This window comes from Penicillium citrinum (assembly GCF_028827155.1).
Source record: "Penicillium citrinum strain IBT 23319 chromosome Unknown utg000002l:1.0-3833315.0:1.0-3834789.0, whole genome shotgun sequence".
Taxonomy (NCBI): Eukaryota; Fungi; Ascomycota; class Eurotiomycetes; order Eurotiales; family Aspergillaceae; genus Penicillium; species Penicillium citrinum.
In genome coordinates, this window is record NW_026622687.1 from 3,476,165 (window position 1) to 3,496,140 (window position 19,976).

Consider the following 19,976-nt stretch of genomic DNA (forward strand, 5'->3'; position numbering starts at 1 on the left):
GTCCCGTCAATAGCATTGGTAATTGTGAAGTACCAAAGCCAGTCGTTCGACTCCCTGGACAAAAGAAAAGGAAGAGATCTGATTCTCCAGGGACATCACGGGCGTAAGCGACTGTAATGAATTTTGAAGTTCAGGACGGAAATTTGGTGGGAGACCTGGGCTCTTTGAATTACAGCCTCAAGATTGTTATGCCTAGCAGGTTCTCAAATGGAAATGGATGGCCAAAGTCCATTTGATGTACAAGGTCTCACAATATGAAAGTCAGATCAGCTATCGAGCCTTTTGATATTGAATAAGTAGACTAATTTAGTCGTGTCTCATGTAGTACCGATTGCTTGAAAGGACACGAGTGTACACTTGTATTACATTCATATCATAATCTAATTTAGTAGACATCTTGGCTATTGTTCTTATTATATTTGCCCTTACGAATTGCGTACTACTTGAAGCTGACTTTAATCCCAGTCTTCTCTGTTTATAATCCCCGACTAAATTGACGACGCACCTTCAGCCCCGCATGTCATATTTTTTTTTCTCCTCTCATCACACCATCATGTGAAGTATGCTCCTTCATATCCAGCTATTTCACCATTTCCCCAATGTATCTCGCCATCAAAAAGGAAGTCTTAAAGCCCTCACACTCCTCAACTCCATCATATGGTCTCGGTAAATTATGAACTGCCTGTCCCAGCGGGAATCACGGATATCAACATTCGTCAGGTGCAACTTCACGTCAAACCCAACATAAACTCTGATATTCCCCAGATTCAATCTTCAAATCCCAAGGGAGCTCCACGATGTCCTCAGTTCGAAACAAACTGGCAATCTGGCTCTGGGGTCCAGATAGCAAGGACCGAGCTCTACTGTCTAAACTCGATATCACCTTACTACCTTATTTCTCTTTAATTTGGTTTCTCTTCGGTGTCACACGAGCCAGTTATTCCACCGCGTATATCAGCGGGATGAAAGAAGCTCTTGGGTTCCAGGGAAAGGAATACAACTACATGCACACGGCGTATCTGGTTGTTTATGCAGTCTGTCAAATGCCAGGGACAAGTTTGTTGACAATCGTCCGACCAAAATACGTCTTTGTTGCTGCGAATGTAACCTGGTCTGTTCTGACGCTGATCACTTATAAAATGACCCATGCGTGGCAGGTCATTTTATTGAATGCAATTGAAGGGGGATTTTCTGCAATCGCATAGTAAGAATTACCCTATCGAACTGTTTGTTGACTATTGTTGACTATTGAGACTGACTGATTTGATAGTGTCGGGGCCCATTTTATTCTAGGCTCCTGGTATAAAAGATCTGAGCTAGGTATCAGAGCTGCAGTCTTTTGCGTGTTTGGTCATATCGGGACTATGGCTGGTGGATGGATCCAGGCAGGCTTGTTAGCCTCGCTGGCAGGCAAAGGGGGTCTTCCGGCATGGAAGTGGATTTTCATCATCGTTTCTGTGATGACAGTTCCGGTTGCTTTATTTGGTATGTCGTACAATGATTGATATAAATCAAGATGGAAAAGATTGACTGTTATCTAGGCTGGGTCTTCATTCCTGATCTCCCTTCCCATCGCGCAGCATGGTTTTTGAATGCTGAACTGAAAGAGCATGCTATCACACGGCTGGGTGCTCCCCGTAAACAATCCTGGGACTTGACCGTTTTCAAGAGAGTATTATGGAGCTGGCAGTTTTGGCTTTTACCTTTCATCTTCATGTGTAAGACAAAAGAGTTTGAGACGAGTGTCTAAGTGCTCTGCTAACATTTTCGAAGTATACTCTCTCTGCGTGCAGATGCTGCAGAACAACGTCATGGCGTACTGGATGGCGTCACGAGGATACACGACTATCCAGCAGAACAATTATCCTACAGGAATTTACGCAACAGCTATCCTCGGTACGATTTTCTATGCCATAATATCGGACAAACTGCAGTCTCGCTGGGAGGTCTCCATTGCAATCGGGTTGACTTTCATCATTGGATCAGCCATTCTCGTATCAAACCCATCAACAGATGCCGGTTATTTCATAGCCTTTTATTTGCTGGGAACTACTTTCGCCCCTCAAGCAATTTGGTATTCGTGGATGGCAGATGTGACAGGTCATGATTTCCAGCTGAGAGCCATCACCACTGGATTCATGAATTCATTTGATTTTGCATTTGTGACTTGGTGGCCAATCATTTTCTATCCTGCTACCGATGCCCCAAATTTCCGGAAGGGATATATTGCGAGTTTAGTGACGGGGGCATTGACTCTTCCTTTTGTAGGGCTGATTGCTTATCTTGAGAGAAGAGATCGGGCACGAGGAGTGATCGGGAGGGTTGCATTTGATGGATCGCCATCGGCGAATGATCGAGATTACCGTCGCCGGGAGGGAGAGTCTGGGAAATTGATGGATACTTCAGTCAGGGCCCGATTAGCTGAGGTGGCTGTGTAGTTTATAAAGTCTGATATCTCTATGTTTTGTGGAATAAATATTTGTATTTCAGGGAGATCAAAACGCTATGCTTATCAACGATCTATCAAGGGCTGGCTATACATTGCCCGAGCTATTAACCTCGTCTATTCTGCGTAATCATATACTATATTGACTTTTCGCGTCTGGCTTTAACCACTGACCAAAGGATCCGGGGTGAGGTTTTCCGGTCCAACGCCATTTGCTGGGGTGCCATTTGCTGGGGTGCCATTTGCTGGGGTGCCATTTGCTGAGGTGCCATTTGCTGGTGTACCTGTTCCCTCCGAAGTAGGCGTCTGAGTCTCTGCCGATTGGGTCTTCTCGTTCTCTACCTTCTTTTTGGATGTAGTAACAGTACCTTTGGCAGTGAGGGCACCAGTCTCTCTGGCCTCCTCAGGAAGAGGTCGGATGTGAGGCTGGCAGACCCACCAAGGACGACCGTACTCGGCGATGGTCGCTTTGGAGCCTGTCAAAGATTCATCCTCTTTCTTCTCGAATTTCTCGGGGTTTTGCTCATATTCTTTCAGCCCAGTTTTGATTGCTTGCTCGGTGAGGGCGAGGACCTTCTCGAAAGCAGCCATATCACCAACTCGGGCCCGAGCAAGGGCATCCCGAACATTCGTATGAGTACTAACCATTGGCCGAAGCACTTGGAAAAGATGGCCTTGCATGAACCCGAGATTAGGTGAGTGTATCTTCTTGGACTTGTCACGTTTCTGCTTCTTCTTTGGTGGTCCATCTTCTTCTTCGTCCTGCTCTGTTTCCTTTGCTTCTTCCTCTGCGTCCACTGGATCCGAAGGCAGGAAGAGAGGTTTACGCTCTGGAACTGGCTGCTCAAGAACGTATTTGTAGATAATATCCAGATATTTGCGGAGAATCGCGTCAATACGGTATCCACCTTTTCCGTCACGGCCCCGCCAGTAGTCTCGTCCTTCGCTGCCAACGGGTGGTGGTTTACTGAAGATGGTAGGGTCGGAGAGATTTCCTTCGGCACTCATAATGCCATCAGCGCCAGTTTCATCGAGGCATCGCTGGATATCGCCATGGTTTAAGATATTCCCATTGGCAAATATCACAGTATCCGGGGGTAGATTGTCGCGCAAATAACGAATATAACTCCAATCTGCAACGCCCGTTTCATGACCCTTTTGCTCTCGTCGACGTCCATGGACTGTGATGATATTTGCACCAGCAGAGAGAATCATCTTCGCATATTCCAAAGTCTTTTCTTTGGTTTCTTGAATGCGGAATTTAGCAGTGACAGGCACTGATAGCTCAGTGGAGAGCTTGTTAATGAGTTTATAGATCAGATCCCAGTCTTCTTGAAGAAAAGCGCCGTAATGTCCCTTCCTTGCGATACCTTGCGGGCAACCAAGATTGAGATCAACAGCATCACAATATGGTGCGACATGCTGGGCAGCCTGGAGGAATTGATTCGGATCGTTTGCGCAGAATTGGACGAAGAGGGGTCGATCGAATGCGGGATTTCCGTCGAGATATAGCTCGTCCTTCCTAGTCTTATCCCCAATGGTTTCACGAGTAGGCTGGAAATTTCCATGGCGGACACCTTCCTGTTCTCCGAATAGACGAGCGTGGTACATGGGTGAGTATGCAAGAAGGGACTTGGACTCGTCTTCGGTCATGAAGGATCGTGTGAGCATGCGCCATGCCTGGATTGAGAAGCAAGTTATTAGTATATGACTAGCCACATGGTATGACAAAAGCTCACAAATTCGGACCGGTCAACCATTGGAGCGACAATGTACTTGGGACTTCCAATGCTTTCGTAGAACTGCCTTCCCAATAGTTTCTTGTGGGGTTTAGTGGAGGGCAGCTGGGCGCCATTCTGCGCCTTCTGCGGTGTCGCGTCGGAAGACATTCTGAAGTTCAGCCGGGGAAATCTCAAGACGTATCGCCCCAGCCACGGAGAGAATCTGGTTGCCAAGCCTATTTTGACTGCTGAAGCCGAGTTCCACTTCATCGAAGAATGGCGAGCGTCGCAACTTTTTGCGGCGCGCGGCTTATCTCGGGCCGGAGAAACAGATAGTCCGTTTATCTTATCGGAGATGACTAACTCTGTATACCTCAGGCAGTCAATTGTCTATGCTGGGTTCATTTTGATATTCAAAAGATGCAGAAGAACGAATGAATAAAGGACGTATTGAAATTCAATACATGAAATCGAACTGTCATCACACATCTTTTTCAGATCACATGAATCAGAGCAAGTGAATACTGCTGAACCTTGATATACCGCGGACGATATAGACGCGCCTCAATTGTTGATACTCTATCAACAATGGACATCTCGGTTGGCGCTGGGGGTAAGTGGTTTTCATTTGATCTCATGGAGCTCTGCCTAACTTTGAACAGCTCCCTTGATTCTTTCATTGTCCGATGATGGTTTGTTTGCGAGCCATGTCCAGGGCAAAGACCTTGTTGTCTATTCAAACGTTGCCTCCGAGAACAAGGAAGTGCAAATGGCCAAATCCAAAGAGACCAATGTCAAACTACTCAAGTTCTCACCCGTGAGAAATACAACACTGCCGCCCAGCGATCGAAGGCTGCTTAGCTCCAACAACTCTCGCATCTCAGTCTGGCAATTGGACCAACTTCATCTATTTGCTGAAATCGAGAATCTGGAACCGGGAACAGTAAACATTGAATTTGGAGCTGACGAGACTGAGATTCTGGTTTTTCATGCATGGAATACAAAGATGATCATCCACTCACTGGAGACGGGCCGCAGCTCCATGATTAAGTCGCCAAAGTCTGCGCATCATCTTGGATTTGGGTACCGGCCACAGACCAATCACTTTGCCATTCTATTGAAGCCAGAAACATCCGATCTGCTGACGATCCATGAGCCTCACTCTTACGAAACAATCAAGAAAGTTACACTTTCCACCAATGATGCCCAGGGTTTAAAATGGAGTCCAGATGGGAGATGGATTGCCGTCTGGGATGCTGCTAGTTCCGGGACCAAAGTACTTATTTTCACGGCCGATGGCCAGCTATTCAGAACTTATGATTGCCCTTCCGAGGTTGATGACTCATTTGATCTTGGAGTCAAATATATCGAATGGAGCCCTGTGAGGAAAGATGGCATCTCTCATACTCTCGCTATTGGTAAAGTCAATGGCAATATCGACCTGCTGCGAACACGAACGGTATGTATCCCGTTGTTCCTCCAAGATAAACATTGCTAACTATTACAGTTCACATGCTCTACTACGCTCTCACATGTTTTCCCTCATGATCAAGCTTCACCTAAGATATGGCGCGAACGATCTACAAGCGCCCTTGGGGATGCAGAGTACGCGGAAACAACGAGCTCCTCCGCATTCAACATGAGTCCTGAAAGCTCAGGGCCACCTCGAGGTGTACAAATAATGGCATTTAGCCCTGACGGAGCTATGCTTGCAACAGTAGATACCATGCGACCTAACGTTGTTTGGGTTTGGTCTCAGGATGATACACCTAGATTGGTGTCTGCCTTGGTACATGAACAGCCTGTTCGCCAGGTAGCCTGGAACCCTTCGACGCCCCAGATGCTCATAAATACGATCACAAATAATCTACCTACTATTCGATGGTGGTCACCTCATGATCAACCTGTGATCACTCGCGTCCCTACTCAGAAAAGCGAGAGCGGGAAGTATGAGGTGAAGTGGCTTGCTGGAGCAGAGAACGACTCGACCTTTTGGTTTGCTTCAACGGAGGAGTATATAGTGGGGTATCTTTCTGAAGAGAATGATGTTGTTGGATTTGAAGTACTTAATTCGGTGTCGAGTCGAGGTTATGGAAGTCATGCTGGTAGTCTAAGTCGGTAGACTATGATGCAATCTGATGTTTACCATGCACCACATTACCAATATCATGTCACTCGCAACGCCTTGATACTCCATAATCCGAAGTATATCACTTCTCCACCTCCAATTGATGATATCTCATTGTATAAAATATTTTCCATTCATGTACTTAATCAACTCTTGAACAGTACACACGCTGTACTGTACTGTTCATTGTATACTTGCTCCAACCAATCAGAAGCTCCGCACTAACCGAGTATACATACCACGTGACCTGGGGCTTAGGGCTTGGTCTGCTGAGTCATGCCCCACGGCCATTTTCGCACTCGAACGGCCGTCCGAGGCGACTTTCCTTTGACCATCCACACCCGACAGACAAAATGGTGAGTTTCATCCAGCAGACTTGGGATATAGGTATCGCGACACAATACTAATCAGTTTACTATCTACAGGCGCCCGCAGGAAAGCAAAAGAAGAAGTGGAGCAAGGGCAAGGGTACGCTATCACCATCATCATCATCATCACCAGTATCGCCATGATCATCATCCATCCGACCGTGAAAACGATCTTGAACTTTTTACTCGCACGGCCGGCCATAACCTACCACCGCAAGAAAGAGATTCGGAATCGTTGAATGATCGGAGTGGATCGATGGAATCTGGAAATCTGGATAGGCGCATGAATAGCAGAAGAACGACCACTAACATTTGCCACAGTCAAGGACAAGGCCCAGCACGCCGTTGTCTTCGAGAAGTCCACCCTTGAGAAGCTCAACAAGGATGTCCAGTCCTACCGCCTGGTGACCGTCGCCACCCTCGTCGATCGTCTCAAGATCAACGGCAGCCTGGCCCGCAAGGCTCTTGCCGACCTCGAGGAGAAGGGACAGATCAAGAAGGTCGTTGGCCACTCCAAGATGAACATCTACAGTGCGTACTCCAGTACTCTCGATACAACACTATTGCAGTATATACTAACTACGACTAGCCCGCGTCGCTGCCGCCGAGTAAACGCTCCGTTCCTCCATTTCTCGCGGTTGTCTCTCTCTCTTACGAATGATATCATTTCACATGGGAAGCTCAGTGTGATGCATAGTGGTCCGACACCTGATCGGTACTGTGGACTTCGTCCCCTGGCCTAGTATCAGGATAACGAAGAATAAAAAAGTTTCAAAACTTCAATTTCGTGTCCTCGCTACGTAAAACGTAGATATATCACTCAACCCAGTATAATTTGCTATGCCGATGCAGTAATAACCATTTCATGACTCGATTTCTACCCCTTACTTCTCACTCTTGTCATTCTTCTCGTTCTCTTCACTTCTCTTCGGTCTCTGACTTTGCGCCGCTTCACAAAGTGCCCTCTTCCCCCAACTTTCATCACCAACCCCATCATCCCCAACTACCCTTCCAACCTGAAAATATTTACGATGATTCCGGAAAAAGCCCTCCCATCTTGCAATCGTCTTCTCGACCTGTTGTCGTGCTAGTCTTCTCTCTCTCTCCTTTCGAATCTTCTTCTGTGCATTCGTAATATCCTCATCCGGCACGTCCTCGACAGGAATGAACATTTCTTCCACCCCGACAAGATCAGAGGTAAGATCTTCTTCGAAACATCCCGTCACAAAGGCGCGCGATGCATCTCGTCCGGAGAAGAATCCATACCCCCCGCCTGGTCCGTACATGCCTGGGTTGGCGGAGACATCGAAGATGGAACCGTTTACGGCGAGATAGATTGGCAGGGAAGGGTCGGAGCCGTTGTAGAGGGAAAGTTGATTGGGTGTGAGTGATATAGGTCCAGTCTATAAGGTATATTGTCAGTATTGCTGTTGGGAGCATTTGGCTTGTACTCTGGGAGAGCTGTGCTGCTCTGTGCTACTCACCAGGTATGCCTTTAACACTGGCCATCGGGTATACCACGGTCGGTATCCCCATAGTACGGACTCAGAATTTGTGACATAGTATGAAAGACCGCATGATGTGATAATGAGAGTCACCAGAATGCGGAGGATATCCAGTACACTAATGCCGCGGTCTTCGGAAGTGCGGCGTGTTCGTTGGGTGGTGGTGTTTGTGTCGCGACTGGATTCTGAAGTCGCTGCTGTCTGTCGCTGACGGAGTTCCGACATTGTTGAGGGCTTTCTTGTAGGATTTATTATATTCGCGGTTGGAAGATTGGAGTTATAAGGGGTTCATTTGGGGTGGTTAACAAGCCAGAGGGTTGGTTGGTGGTGAAGAAGTGGTGTGGTGGAAAATCTGGGGAAGTCCAGCTCGGCTCACTAAAAGTGCCAACTCCCCAGTACCTACTTGGTCTAAGTAATGATTGAATACTTGTAACTAGGAAATGGATAGAATAGAACGGACTTCAATGAATAAATATTGTGAAGTATTCGAAATAGCTACTAGGATCATATGTAAAAGCAATGGGTAGCGATATTTTGTCATCAAATTCATGATTCTAGCAAAGTAATGTGGCATATAGTGACCAGATATCTTCATGCCTACCTTTCACTCATACCTAACTATACAACTTCAAGTTTCCCCCTGCGCTGCTTGTTCTATCTGCTCCTGTTCCCAAGACCGAGAAAAGACCTCATTCAACGCATCTTGGAACGTGCGGCAATTCATGTCGATGAGTCCCTTTTTCTCCTTAGCCTCGGGATTCCTAATGACCGACACCAGACAAAGGTACTTATTCATCTCCATAAGATGAATCATGGTCTCATCGTGCAGGATGACATGACTTTCGGCTTCCTGCACTTGCTCGCCCTTGGACTTTCGGAGCGGATGATCCCAAGAGTAGAGCTCTGATATATCCACGATGACATCAATGTAGTCCGAACACATCTCGTAACAGGCCATATCGACAGGCCGTGTGTCGGAAGCTATATAAATCTTACTGAGAACATCGAAAAGGTATGTCTTTTCGAATCCGCAGTTGTTGGAAAGTGTATTGATCAGATTTTCGAGAGTGGAGAGGTTAGGGATGAGTTTCTGAATGACTTTGCTGAAGGCTTCGAAGACGGAGTAGTCATAGATGGAGGTAAGATAATAGTGAACTGGCGCGTTCTCATAGCCCGCGTCGCTCAATTCGTCCGAGATTCGTTGCACAATATCTTGGAAGGTGTCCTGGCGATACTCTTCGGAAAGTCCATCAACTTTGTGGATGAAGACTTCGATGTTGATGCCTGGATAATATTGTTGTACAGTGAGAATGGTGCGGTTTAGCCGCGCGACCGAATCGAGGTAGTCATCTTGGGCATCAATGACCCAGACAAGAGCCCCTAAGCTGCCAAAAATATCTTCGAGATCAAAGGACGGTTCAAGATATTCCAGCTGCCCCGGAAAATCCCAAACCTGGAAGTCCATAAAAGAGCTAAGATTGACATTAGACAAAGAAAAAAAAAAAATTAAAGTTAAGACACAGCTACGACTCACTGGATAGAATCCTTCTGGATCCGGGTGGTGGATTCAAGGAATAGCGTTTCATTTGGGGGCATTTTGTGAAAGACGACACTGGCGATTGATGACTTGCCACTCCTAGAAACCATATTAAATATTTTGAGATCGACAAGCTTTGTAACTATAGAATGTATACTTACCGGCGAAGTCCCATTAAGAGGAGACGGGGTTTAGCATCGCGTGGTTGGGTATTAGGTACAAGGCTCGACCGGGCTTGTGCCGAGGATCCGACATGATGAGTTCCCTGTAGATTTTGTTCAAGACTTAGCTGGGCCTCGGACTTTGGAAGTAAGAATCGGCAAGCGTCCATTGAATGGTGCTCGGTAAGCCGTTTGGTTGACCAAGACTGCTCAACGGCAGGCCAGGGCATATTGGACTGGGAATGGTTCGCGCAGAGACAGATATGAGGATCGTGCATCATCACATGGTCAACATGACAAGCCGCGTGCCATCACAGCTCAGAAATAAGTATTCCGAGTCCCTTTGTTGTTGGGAATACGCTCCGAGGTAGTAGTCCACGGGTGTTTCGGGCCATCACGACTCACGGGGCACCATCTGAACACCGCGCCGCGTGCGCCTTCTTGCGCCTGAACGCCTCAGGCTCAGATTGCCTCTTATCTTTGGACCTGCATATCAAAAAGCAATATATATGCCATTGAACTGATCTGGAGATGGAAGAGGACCGGGACCGAGGATCTGTTTCACCATTCATGTGCCCGGCAAGCAGAAGAACGCGGCGCGCAACCGGCAGCCACTAGAGGGGCAGAACCCAGCACATAGCTTGTGATTGAAGAAGAGTTGACGGATGAGAGGCAATGGCATAGAAGAGTGGGAAAAGAAAAACGGAATAGGCCAAAAAACAAGGTATTGGGTGGATGCGAAGAGAAAGGCATAGGCCTGTTCTCATGAGTGGAGCGGGAATTCTTACCTCCATTGAAGCAGTCGATCACCGCGGGGAGGTTTCTTGAGGTAAGTTAGTATGAAGCAACTCACGGATATGAGCGAGTAGGGAGGCGGCGAACTTACGAGGAGCCACGAACGACAATCAATGATCAAACGAACCAGTCAAGATCGAAATGTGCATCCGCTTTTAGGCCGGACTGGGATGTGTGGTGGTGGTGGTGATGGAAGTGCTGGAGGTGGAGTTGATGATATTTGAGGGAGCAAGGGTCTTTACACCTGCATGTTCGACTCAAGAGGAACTTCTGACAGCGACCAGTGATCCAATGATCAGAGATTCAATATTTGTGAAGCGAAGAGAAGTAAAGAGAGAAGAAAGAAAAAGGAAGAGAAGTTGAAGAAGTCAAAGTTGGAGCAGCTTGGAACTTCCCCAAAGGCGGAGTCGCTATCGATAAGCCACTATGAATATCACCTTTGTTGAATTACATATTTATATGCATATATGACTAGATTATATATTGAAATTGTAAAATGTACTCCATTTATTGAAATCACTTTTTATGTCTGAAAAAAAAGAATATTCTAATGGGCGTGATGAGTGTGCTGAGAATGCTGCATGAAGTTGCTCGCACGGTGCTTTGGTCTCCCCGCTTGCACTTCCGCTTCCTCAACTTCTTCTATCTCCAACTCGGGCCATTCCTCCCATCCATCTTCCCACATTCCCGCCAATTTCTTGGACTTCGCCTTGTGACTGAGTCTTTTGTTCTTCATGATCTTCTCCCATTGCTTCATCTCTTCATCATCAAGCAAACATTCATCCAGAATGGCTGTGAGTTCCGTCTCATCCACACCTTCACCAATAAACACAAGCTCTTGGCGTCGATCACCCCAGGGTCCCTGAAAATCATTCTTAATTGATTGTCGCACATCATGGTCTTCGGGCCATGCATCATCTGGCACTTCTGCGAACCAGGGCCCCCCCACAGCCAACCGTTAGCATCCCGCCTGCTTGGCTCCACTCGCCGAACTGGAAAGCCCGCGTTGCAAGCCAAAAGAATCCTTTGGATCGAAGCACAGGGCCAAATGCGGCATGATTACGCTTGTTTTCAAGGATGTCTTTTGGATCTGGCTGATCGAAGTCTTCTACTTCACCCTCTGATTCGTCGTCGGAATCCTCTTCGCTAGCCTCTTTCATTTCTGCGTCCTCATCTTCCTCTTCTTCGTCTTCCTCATCATCTTCCAATTCATTGTTTTGGAGCAGAATGAACTTGTCATGGAGCAAGGCAAAGAGTTTGCGAGGATGGAAGGGTCGTCTTGCCGAATAGACAAAGTTATTAATTCCATATTCCAGAGTTTCCGGCTTAGGTGCCAAGCGTTCACCATTGCTAGTATTTTGCATCGTCATCTCATGCAAACTGCGCAGCCAGCCGGCCCCGGAGGCTGCCCGGATAAAGTCAAATTTCCCAGTGGCAATGATTTCCCGGACGTCAACCTTGGAGTAACTTGATTCTAGGACCTTTGCATCGGGGTTTAGCAGTTTGAGAAGCTGTACAATCTTCTCGCGCTGGGCTTGATCGATGGTTTCAACCTTATTGATTATCAACACATCGGCGAATTCGATCTGATCAACCATCAGATCTGAAATAGTTCGTTCGTCTTCAGGGACGATCGCATCTTGGCCGTATCGGTCAGAGAGGAATTCCGTCGTGTCGAAATTGGAGAGGAGATTGAAAGCATCAATGACGGTCACTGTGGTGTCGAGGCGGGCCATGGTGTGCAAACCTCCCAGTTCGACACTATCATGATGATATGTTAGACTACTTACATATGGCGAGGAAGGGAAGGGGGCTCTTACATCTCATTCAAGATCTTCTTAGCCTCCTCGTCGTTTTCGGCACTAATTTGATCCTCGGCATCAAGCATGGCAGAGCTAAACTCTGCTGTGAAAGTCTCGGCAACCTGCATTGGTTCACTAATTCCAGTGCTCTCAATTACCACATATTCGATCTCGTTTTGCTTTGTCAAATGAGCCAACTCGGCTAGCAGGTCACCTCGAAGAGTGCAACAGATGCAGCCGTTTTGCATCTGGATAAGCTTCTCCGTTGTTTGGGAAACCTTGTGGTTTTTTATAAGCGCAGCATCGATGTTGAGTCTAATCAAGATATGATAAGTATCGCGCATCCTAGCAGCAGCCCTGCAATACTCACTGGCTCATATCGTTGACAATAACAGCAATACGCATCCCATGGTCTGGTGATCCAAGGATGTGCTTTAGAAGAGTGGTCTTTCCGCTTCCCTATTGAAGAGCCAACAAGTCAGCATGCTGATTGAACTATGAGCTGAACGATTGATCCAGAACTTACCAGAAAACCAGAAAGCAGAGTGACTGGTATTTGGCGAGTCTTGGGCTTCTCAGCCTCCTGGCTAGGGACCTGGACATGGTACGCCAGATTCTCACGACCCGAATCAATGACCATTCTGTTCGAGCTCTTGAGGCTTGGAAAGTTACAAGAAAAAAACAAAAGTACAACAAAATTTGAAACTCTCTACGCAGACACCTTGGGAGCTACTCTTTTTATCCCTCCCAGCCATCACCTCCAAGTTCCTCATCGTTCTATCTCTTTAGTAGTATTTCCTATGCGATACGTATACTCATACAGAACCTCCAAGGTTGATAGGGTTAGAGTGGAGACATTACCAGTCCAATGAACGTAGTCCTGCTCCAATATGCTGATAAATGGAGGGTTCTGTATGGTTGGCGATTCCAGCCCTCAAGGTACCTGAATGGCGTTGCTGACCTTCACGGTCCCCAATTGACGGTGCGACTCTGTAATCTGGTATTCAAGAAGATACCATTGGCCAGAAGCATATATTCGTATTTTGCCATCAGCACTGGCAAGTGCAAGTGCAACTGCCTCTCTCACCAAATGCCAATGCTTATACCTCCATCCGGTCATCTCGGGTCTCCAAAAGTCGGCGTTCGGCATGTCAACCGGCCCGACCCCAACTCTTCGGCCCAATCAATCGCCGATGATGCGCGGTATATAAAAATGAAATGAAGTAAATAGCAACTTTCAGTTTTCTATTCAAGCTATCTGAATATCTCACATTCAATATAATTCAATATCAATATTCACACTGCACGATCAGGCGCTGAACTGATTTACCACCCCAAATAGGGCAAAGACGCGCTGATCATACATAGCTGATCAATGATCTCATCGATCGGATCGCATTCTCTACTCCGCTATCCCCCTATCAACTGAGTAACACGCACCACAACTCCCGGTATTTCAATCGCCTCCACTCAAAATGGACATCTCAGATTGGCAGAAGCCACTAAGTTACATTGGACTAGCCACCATAGCCTACACGACTTTCAAATTCACCCGATCAGCAACAACCTTCCTGCTCCGATCCTCGTTAAACAAGTACAATCGTACGAAAACCAATTGGGCCCTCGTGACCGGTGCAAGTGATGGAATTGGTCTAGGATTCTGCGAAGAGCTTTGTGCCCGCGGTTTCAATGTCCTCTTACACGGACGAAACAGGGAGAAACTCGCCCGACGCGCCGGTGCACTATCTGCGCAATTCCCCACGCGCAAAGTGTCGATCATTGTTCGAGATGTGGTTGGATTGACTGCGGATGTGGATGGGATATCCGAGGAAGTACGGGCTATTCTTGCAGTTGAGGGTGGGAAATTAGCCGTTCTCGTGAATAATGTTGGGGGGGGGAGGTGAGGCCATATACTGTCTTGAGTGACTATCTATTTGAAGAGGTTGATAGAACGATTGCGATGAATGCAGGGTTTATGGCTCAAATTACGAGAGTTTTGTTGCCTTTGTTGGAAACTGGTGATGGGGGTGTGGTTTTGAATGTCTCTTCTATATCGGCGGTTGGGATGCCGTATATTAGTATCTATGCTGCGACGAAGGGCTTTGTGGATTCTTTTACAAAGGCGCTTGAGGCTGAGTGTAAAGCAGAGAGGAGGAAGGTTGAGATTTTGGGATTGCGAGTTGGTCAAGTGAAGACTGCTGGGTTTGATATTGAAGCTGGACTTTTTGTTCCTGATGGACGCACCTTGGCGAGTGCTGGACTGAATCGTGTTGGATGTGGTCGTGTTATCGTCTGGGCATATTTTTGGCATTGGTTGCAGGGACTTTCGTTTGATATCCTTCCTCGAAGTATGCTGATGATGATCTCCTCGAAGAAGTTGATGGCGTTGAAAAAAGAAGAGGAGGAAAAGGCTAAGAATCGGTAGAAGTGTTTGAAAGCGCCGATGCTCTAATGTCTTCATAATATTTATATGGCCTAGATTATGCCTGTACCCATACCCAATTTATCTGCAACATCTTCAAGGCCAAAAAGGAATAGGTAAGGTAGGAGTAAAAGGAAACAAATGACAGAAAGAAGCAGAAGATAAGAAACATCTAGTATCCGGCCGGAATACGTTCTTGATCATTGGGGCCGTGCAAGCCCGCGCCCAAATTCTGCATGCACTCATCTTGCCAGTTCTTAGGTGTGAACTTATCGACGATGGCTTTGAAGGCGTCCAGGGTGCAGAAGGTCTCGTCGCCTGGAAGGTGGTTCTCGGCTTTAGAGGCGCAGCCAGGGATTCGAACAGGCTCATCGTTGAAGCGAATACGAACGTAATGCTTGCGCAGGGACTCGCGAGTCTCCTCGGGGAATGATTCAAGGGGCGCGCGTGCGGTTTCAGATGGAGCCAAAGGCTGAGCTGCGGGTTTGTTACCAAAAATGGATGAAAGAACGCCGGGCTTCTTGGTAACTCGAGGGTTAGAGAATTCCTCCAGCATGGATCCGGCGTCCGCTCTATTGTCAGGAACTTGCGAGAAGAGCTCAACTGCGATAGAAGAAGTAAAAGGCGGCCAGGACCCATCCTTGAAGCCGCCCACGCTCGACAAGATTGCAGCAAGGGTTGTGTCGTGGCATCCACTCATGGCGAATTTGATTGATTTTCCAGATTCGGGGTCATTAGATCCAGAAGCAGAGGTCTCGCTGCGCCAGCCTCCATCAATGGCAGTACTGATCATGCGGTCCACTACGTCTCCCATGAGCGCACCAATTCCAAGCTTGCGGTACTCGTTGCTCTCGTTGTAGCCAGCAAACCATTCTTCGACTGCAATGCGGTCGAGTACCGCGCGGCCCTTCTTATCGTAGAACTCGGAAGGTAGCTTAGTCGCCGGTCCATGAGCGTCAGTTGCGTTGATGGTGTCCATGATACCGGAAAGACGAGGGTGTGCATCTACTGCAACCTTAGGCGAAGCTTCAGGCATATATTTAGACCAAAGCTTATTGAGATAATCCATTTGCTCGGAGTCATTCCCTTTTGCAAGCATGAGCTATGATCGGCAGTTACCACGAAGACATGCAGAACACTTACATCGTGAGGCCGCACGGTCAGCAAACAGCCGAGCTAGCTGACGAAATCTTCGGCAATTTCCTTCATTGGGGAAGAGTGTTTCCTCGGAGACAGAGCGGGCAACAATCACAGGCGGTGGGAAGTCCAGGGTGCGCGCATGGGTCGGGTACATACCCCAGAACGCCTGTTGCAGGGATTCGAGGGCGCGGGGGATCGGCGTCGCTCGTAAGTACATATCTTCGCTGTCGGTCTTGATCTCTGGCATAAACCCAAGCTGATCCACATAGAGATGGCGCAATCGCTGGCCTAACGCATATGTGGTTTCGCGACCTTTATCGGTGAGTTCTCCGTGCTGGCTATTCCATGGAGCGTGTTAGCATTACATTGGCCTTGGTGAGCGCGATAGAGCTACCGTCCAGCATTACTGACCATATTCCTTCAATCTCATTACCAGCGCCTACTGCGACGATCGATTGGTCTCTATCGCCGAAGGACTCCATTTTCCGGCGCCATTGAAATCCATTCCATGATGAGAGCTCCTGGTTACTGGCAGCCATCTGGACCATACGTCGCGCAACCCCACAATATGGCCAATCTTATCATCGGAGAAGTGTCAGCTGGAAAGATAACTTAATAGCTAGGGTCAAGGCGGTAGTACATGGGGCTAGGCCTGTCTACATAGATCATCAGCAAGGTCGTTACGGCATGAGAACTTAATTGGAACGTACATTTTGGAAGCGGGAGGAGACCGGTGTGCGTTCTCCTGTTCTATGTTAATTCTCCAATCGTTTTAACGGTCAACCTGCATATTCGACGGAGTCTGGATCATACCATGACGAAGGAACTGGCCGGGGTTAGCTCGGGGATGACGGAAATAGCTGGGAGAGTTTCTTGAAACTTACGACTTGTACCAATTGTAACTTCAACCCCTTTGGATAAAGCTGCTCCAGCTCCTCCGGGGAGTAGGGCTTTCGGGGGGTCAGAGTCGTCATGCTTTTGGGCGATGAGTCGAAGATGAAGCACAGCTTGGCCGGGCCGAGGATGAATCACGGCCGGGCGGTGAGACAAAAGCGTGGGGGAGTGGGGGCATTCTAGAAACTAGAGTATATAAAGTATACAAATTACATTCTTGAAGCTGATTAGTATTATTATGCTAGTGCTGAGTTATATAGATCAACTTAAATCCTTGCTCAATAATAGATGGAGGCAAAATATTCAAGTTTGGGGGATTTTATGCTGGCGGTTGCAATTATAAAGACCATTAGGATGGATGTAGTTAAATATCACGGGTAGTATTGACTAAGACGAAACATTCAAAGTCCTGCACTTATTTTCTTCAAGTTTCATTGATGTATTCAACTGAAGCTAGGCGAGTCCCTACTGCGCAGTGCCTGGCAAATTATACCATATGAGTCCGGGTTCTGTTGGGCACATGTAGATCAATACTAGAGTGACTTGAACGGATAGCGTCTTCCTGGTAAATGGTATAATCATTCAGAATATAGACATTGAATGATTTACCAAGTCTTCCTTGATGCCTTTAACACTAAAAATAGTCTTCCGAGCTTCAAACATGAAATTCCACATATTAGAAAAACTGGACAACCATTCTCCCATAATGGACCTTTCCTGCCCTCATCAAGTCCATCATTTCGTTGATATCCTCCAATTGGAATTTTTTGTAATGAATTTTGGGGAATATTCCTTTACGAAGAGAAAAATCAAGACAATCCTTGCTGGCCTTTTGTCCGGAAACTTTCGAACCGATCAAACTGGGGTCAAATTAGCAACGCCAATGAAAAAGCTATGTGGGGACAGAAGTCTCGGATCATCATACTTGATGCTGCGCATGGTTAAAGTAGTAATATTGACGGGCCACTCTTCTTTAGGTATTCCGACCGCCAACAACCGGCCTTCAGCTCTGACTATGCTGAGTCCAGTGTTATAGGCAGGGACGGCGCCGGATGTGACCACGACTACATCGGCCAGTCGTCCCTTATTCAGTTCCGAGAGTCTGGCTGGAGTATTTTCTGGGCCAGCCAACGCAGTATTGATAATCTCGTCTGCATGACCATTGCATTCAAGGTCTTGTAGTTGTTCATCATGAACGTCGAGGGCGATGACTTTGGCGCCCATCCCCTTTGCGTACTGGGCAGCTAATGTACCCAAGCCGCCGACACCGACGATTGCTACTGTATCATTTGGCTCCAGCCTAGCTCTTCTCAGTGCATCCCATACTGTTATTCCTGCGCAGAAGATTGGAGCTAGATGCCCTGGTAATGGCAGGTCTATATTCGGGACATGCACGGCACTTGCTGGGTCGACCAGGGCGTATTCGGCAAAATATCCGCTGGTTGTCACGCCTTTCATCTTTCTCTTGGGGCAAAACTCTGGAGCTTGTTCACGACAATCTATGCATTCTAAACACATCCCATGCCATAATGGAGCGCCGACCCTGTCTCCTACCTTGAATCCAAATGAGGCAGCGTTCGGACCTAAAGATTCCACCACGGATATGGCTTCGTGGCCAATAATCAGAGGAAGGGGAAGATTGGGAACAATTCCATCCACAATGGACACATCTGAATGGCAAAGTGAAACAGCCTGTACTCGGACAAGGAGTTCCCGTCCCTTCGGGATCGGGATCGGGATCTCTTCAATCACGACCGGCTTCCCGATCTAGGAAGATCATTAGCAACCCGATTATTCAAATATCTCCTGACTCAACCACTGCCCTTCCCAGGCCTTAATATGAGGGGATTAGGAAGAGCATGGCCCAGTCTTTGAGTTAAAATCGGACTCTTACTTCCTTGCAGATTGCGGCTTTCATTGTGGCCATTTCGCGGGCACTACTGACAATTCTAATAATCAAAAAGTGAGATATACGAGACTTATTTCAGTTTCTTGCCTAATGCTCAGACAGAAAGCAAAATTGAAGGTCTTGAGCTGCAGGGAAGATAGCAGCTTTTAATGCATTTTCTGAAGCATTTTTGCTGTAGCATTACCCCGCTGTGGCTTAATGCCAATGTTTTGAAACTGAACCACGACCTAGGAAGATCATTGTGATCACGCATTCTGTTATGTTTCTAGAGCAAGCATAAGGGATCCGGTATATATTTTAGCATAGGCATTATGCTGTACATGTTGTAATATGATCGATTGAGAGAAGTTCGGTTATTCGACAGGGGCTGCTGTCATGTACAATATGGCCCTTTCGTTAACCTCGGGTGACTACTGATTCCCCGAAATGTGCACATCTAAAGAATATAAATTGCGGGGTCGAACCCATTTAGTTCAAAAAAGGCCCGCCAAGCTAGAGGACGAGTCAGTAAAGAGCATAAAATGATTGCTCAGACCCTCGGTTTCCGGCTATCATTTTATGCAGTCCAGGTCTGGCATGAATGACTTGATATAGAGAGGGATACAAAGTCATCAGCTAGCCCGCACTGAGTCGGTACTACTGTAGACTTGGAGCCCGCGTATAACCAGCCTTGGAAGACGTACATCTGTCTTGTGGGCATTGCTGTAGGCGGCATTCGGCTTTTTGTCCTAACTCTGACTTCATCATGAGGAGTTTGCATTGCCTTCTAAATCACTGCTACGCGAAACATGAAGCTCCATTCCAGCGGGCTGAGGGGGCTAAAAAACAATTTAATAATGTTCATTTCTGATTTTAATTCTGGAAAACGTAGTAGTCTTCAAGGGATTTAGCATACGCTCCTCGGTGGGATACCTGTCCTCCACAACCTTAGCTTTTGCATATGTAACCAGCGCCATGTTGTGTATTGCAATCTTCCATTTCTTTATTGTCCGAATTTGAAGAAAGGCTCGCATACTTGGTAAGTAACTGCAATTAGTGGTACTACAAAGAGCATAGTTTAGATGACTGGACAGAGTTTCAATGAATGTCAGCGTAATAAAAGCGTAATGTTGCGAGGACCCTGGGACTGACATTATAATGCAATTGAT

At 47.1% G+C, this 19,976-nt stretch overlaps 11 protein-coding genes across 11 annotated transcripts; 4 read left to right on the plus strand and 7 right to left on the minus strand.

The window, feature by feature from the left end:
* Positions 1-797: 797 nt before the first annotated feature.
* Positions 798-2,438, plus strand: N7469_003113 (pantothenate transporter; the record flags this gene model as incomplete). Its single annotated transcript, XM_056642033.1, has 4 exons — positions 798-1,204; positions 1,271-1,485; positions 1,542-1,718; positions 1,774-2,438. 4 exons carry the CDS (start codon positions 798-800, stop codon positions 2,436-2,438), a joined length of 1,464 nt encoding a protein of 487 aa, XP_056504527.1.
* Positions 2,439-2,608: 170 nt separating this feature from the next.
* On the minus strand, positions 2,609-4,437 carry N7469_003114 (tRNA-dihydrouridine synthase family protein; the record flags this gene model as incomplete). The annotated part of the gene is made up of 2 exons (XM_056642034.1): positions 2,609-4,126; positions 4,186-4,437. The coding sequence occupies 2 exons, from the start codon at positions 4,435-4,437 to the stop codon at positions 2,609-2,611; spliced, it is 1,770 nt and encodes a 589-aa protein (XP_056504528.1).
* A 318-nt stretch (positions 4,438-4,755) lies between these two features.
* On the plus strand, positions 4,756-6,289 carry N7469_003115 (WD40 repeat domain-containing protein; the record flags this gene model as incomplete). Its single annotated transcript, XM_056642035.1, has 3 exons — positions 4,756-4,780; positions 4,830-5,626; positions 5,675-6,289. 3 exons carry the CDS (start codon positions 4,756-4,758, stop codon positions 6,287-6,289), a joined length of 1,437 nt encoding a protein of 478 aa, XP_056504529.1.
* Positions 6,290-6,648: 359 nt separating this feature from the next.
* Positions 6,649-7,275, plus strand: N7469_003116 (40S ribosomal protein eS25; the record flags this gene model as incomplete). Its single annotated transcript, XM_056642036.1, has 4 exons — positions 6,649-6,651; positions 6,721-6,763; positions 6,985-7,194; positions 7,253-7,275. 4 exons carry the CDS (start codon positions 6,649-6,651, stop codon positions 7,273-7,275), a joined length of 279 nt encoding a protein of 92 aa, XP_056504530.1.
* A 272-nt stretch (positions 7,276-7,547) lies between these two features.
* N7469_003117 (putative heme/steroid binding domain protein) lies at positions 7,548-8,393 on the minus strand (the record flags this gene model as incomplete). Its single annotated transcript, XM_056642037.1, has 2 exons — positions 7,548-8,066; positions 8,148-8,393. The coding sequence occupies 2 exons, from the start codon at positions 8,391-8,393 to the stop codon at positions 7,548-7,550; spliced, it is 765 nt and encodes a 254-aa protein (XP_056504531.1).
* A 403-nt stretch (positions 8,394-8,796) lies between these two features.
* N7469_003118 (GTR/RAG family Ras-related GTP-binding protein) lies at positions 8,797-10,036 on the minus strand (the record flags this gene model as incomplete). The annotated part of the gene is made up of 3 exons (XM_056642038.1): positions 8,797-9,640; positions 9,703-9,804; positions 9,867-10,036. 3 exons carry the CDS (start codon positions 10,034-10,036, stop codon positions 8,797-8,799), a joined length of 1,116 nt encoding a protein of 371 aa, XP_056504532.1.
* Positions 10,037-11,208: 1,172 nt separating this feature from the next.
* Positions 11,209-13,103, minus strand: N7469_003119 (uncharacterized protein; the record flags this gene model as incomplete). The annotated part of the gene is made up of 5 exons (XM_056642039.1): positions 11,209-11,523; positions 11,597-12,422; positions 12,482-12,778; positions 12,834-12,922; positions 12,990-13,103. 5 exons carry the CDS (start codon positions 13,101-13,103, stop codon positions 11,209-11,211), a joined length of 1,641 nt encoding a protein of 546 aa, XP_056504533.1.
* Positions 13,104-13,201: 98 nt separating this feature from the next.
* Positions 13,202-13,613, minus strand: N7469_003120 (uncharacterized protein; the record flags this gene model as incomplete). The annotated part of the gene is made up of 2 exons (XM_056642040.1): positions 13,202-13,240; positions 13,407-13,613. 2 exons carry the CDS (start codon positions 13,611-13,613, stop codon positions 13,202-13,204), a joined length of 246 nt encoding a protein of 81 aa, XP_056504534.1.
* Positions 13,614-13,938: 325 nt separating this feature from the next.
* Positions 13,939-14,888, plus strand: N7469_003121 (putative short chain dehydrogenase/reductase; the record flags this gene model as incomplete). Its single annotated transcript, XM_056642041.1, has 2 exons — positions 13,939-14,363; positions 14,414-14,888. 2 exons carry the CDS (start codon positions 13,939-13,941, stop codon positions 14,886-14,888), a joined length of 900 nt encoding a protein of 299 aa, XP_056504535.1.
* A 169-nt stretch (positions 14,889-15,057) lies between these two features.
* On the minus strand, positions 15,058-16,999 carry N7469_003122 (putative acid phosphatase; the record flags this gene model as incomplete). Its single annotated transcript, XM_056642042.1, has 7 exons — positions 15,058-15,971; positions 16,029-16,363; positions 16,437-16,602; positions 16,666-16,681; positions 16,736-16,770; positions 16,839-16,851; positions 16,910-16,999. The coding sequence occupies 7 exons, from the start codon at positions 16,997-16,999 to the stop codon at positions 15,058-15,060; spliced, it is 1,569 nt and encodes a 522-aa protein (XP_056504536.1).
* A 775-nt stretch (positions 17,000-17,774) lies between these two features.
* On the minus strand, positions 17,775-18,837 carry N7469_003123 (alcohol dehydrogenase catalytic domain-containing protein; the record flags this gene model as incomplete). The annotated part of the gene is made up of 2 exons (XM_056642043.1): positions 17,775-18,686; positions 18,814-18,837. 2 exons carry the CDS (start codon positions 18,835-18,837, stop codon positions 17,775-17,777), a joined length of 936 nt encoding a protein of 311 aa, XP_056504537.1.
* Between the last annotated feature and the right edge of the window lie 1,139 nt (positions 18,838-19,976).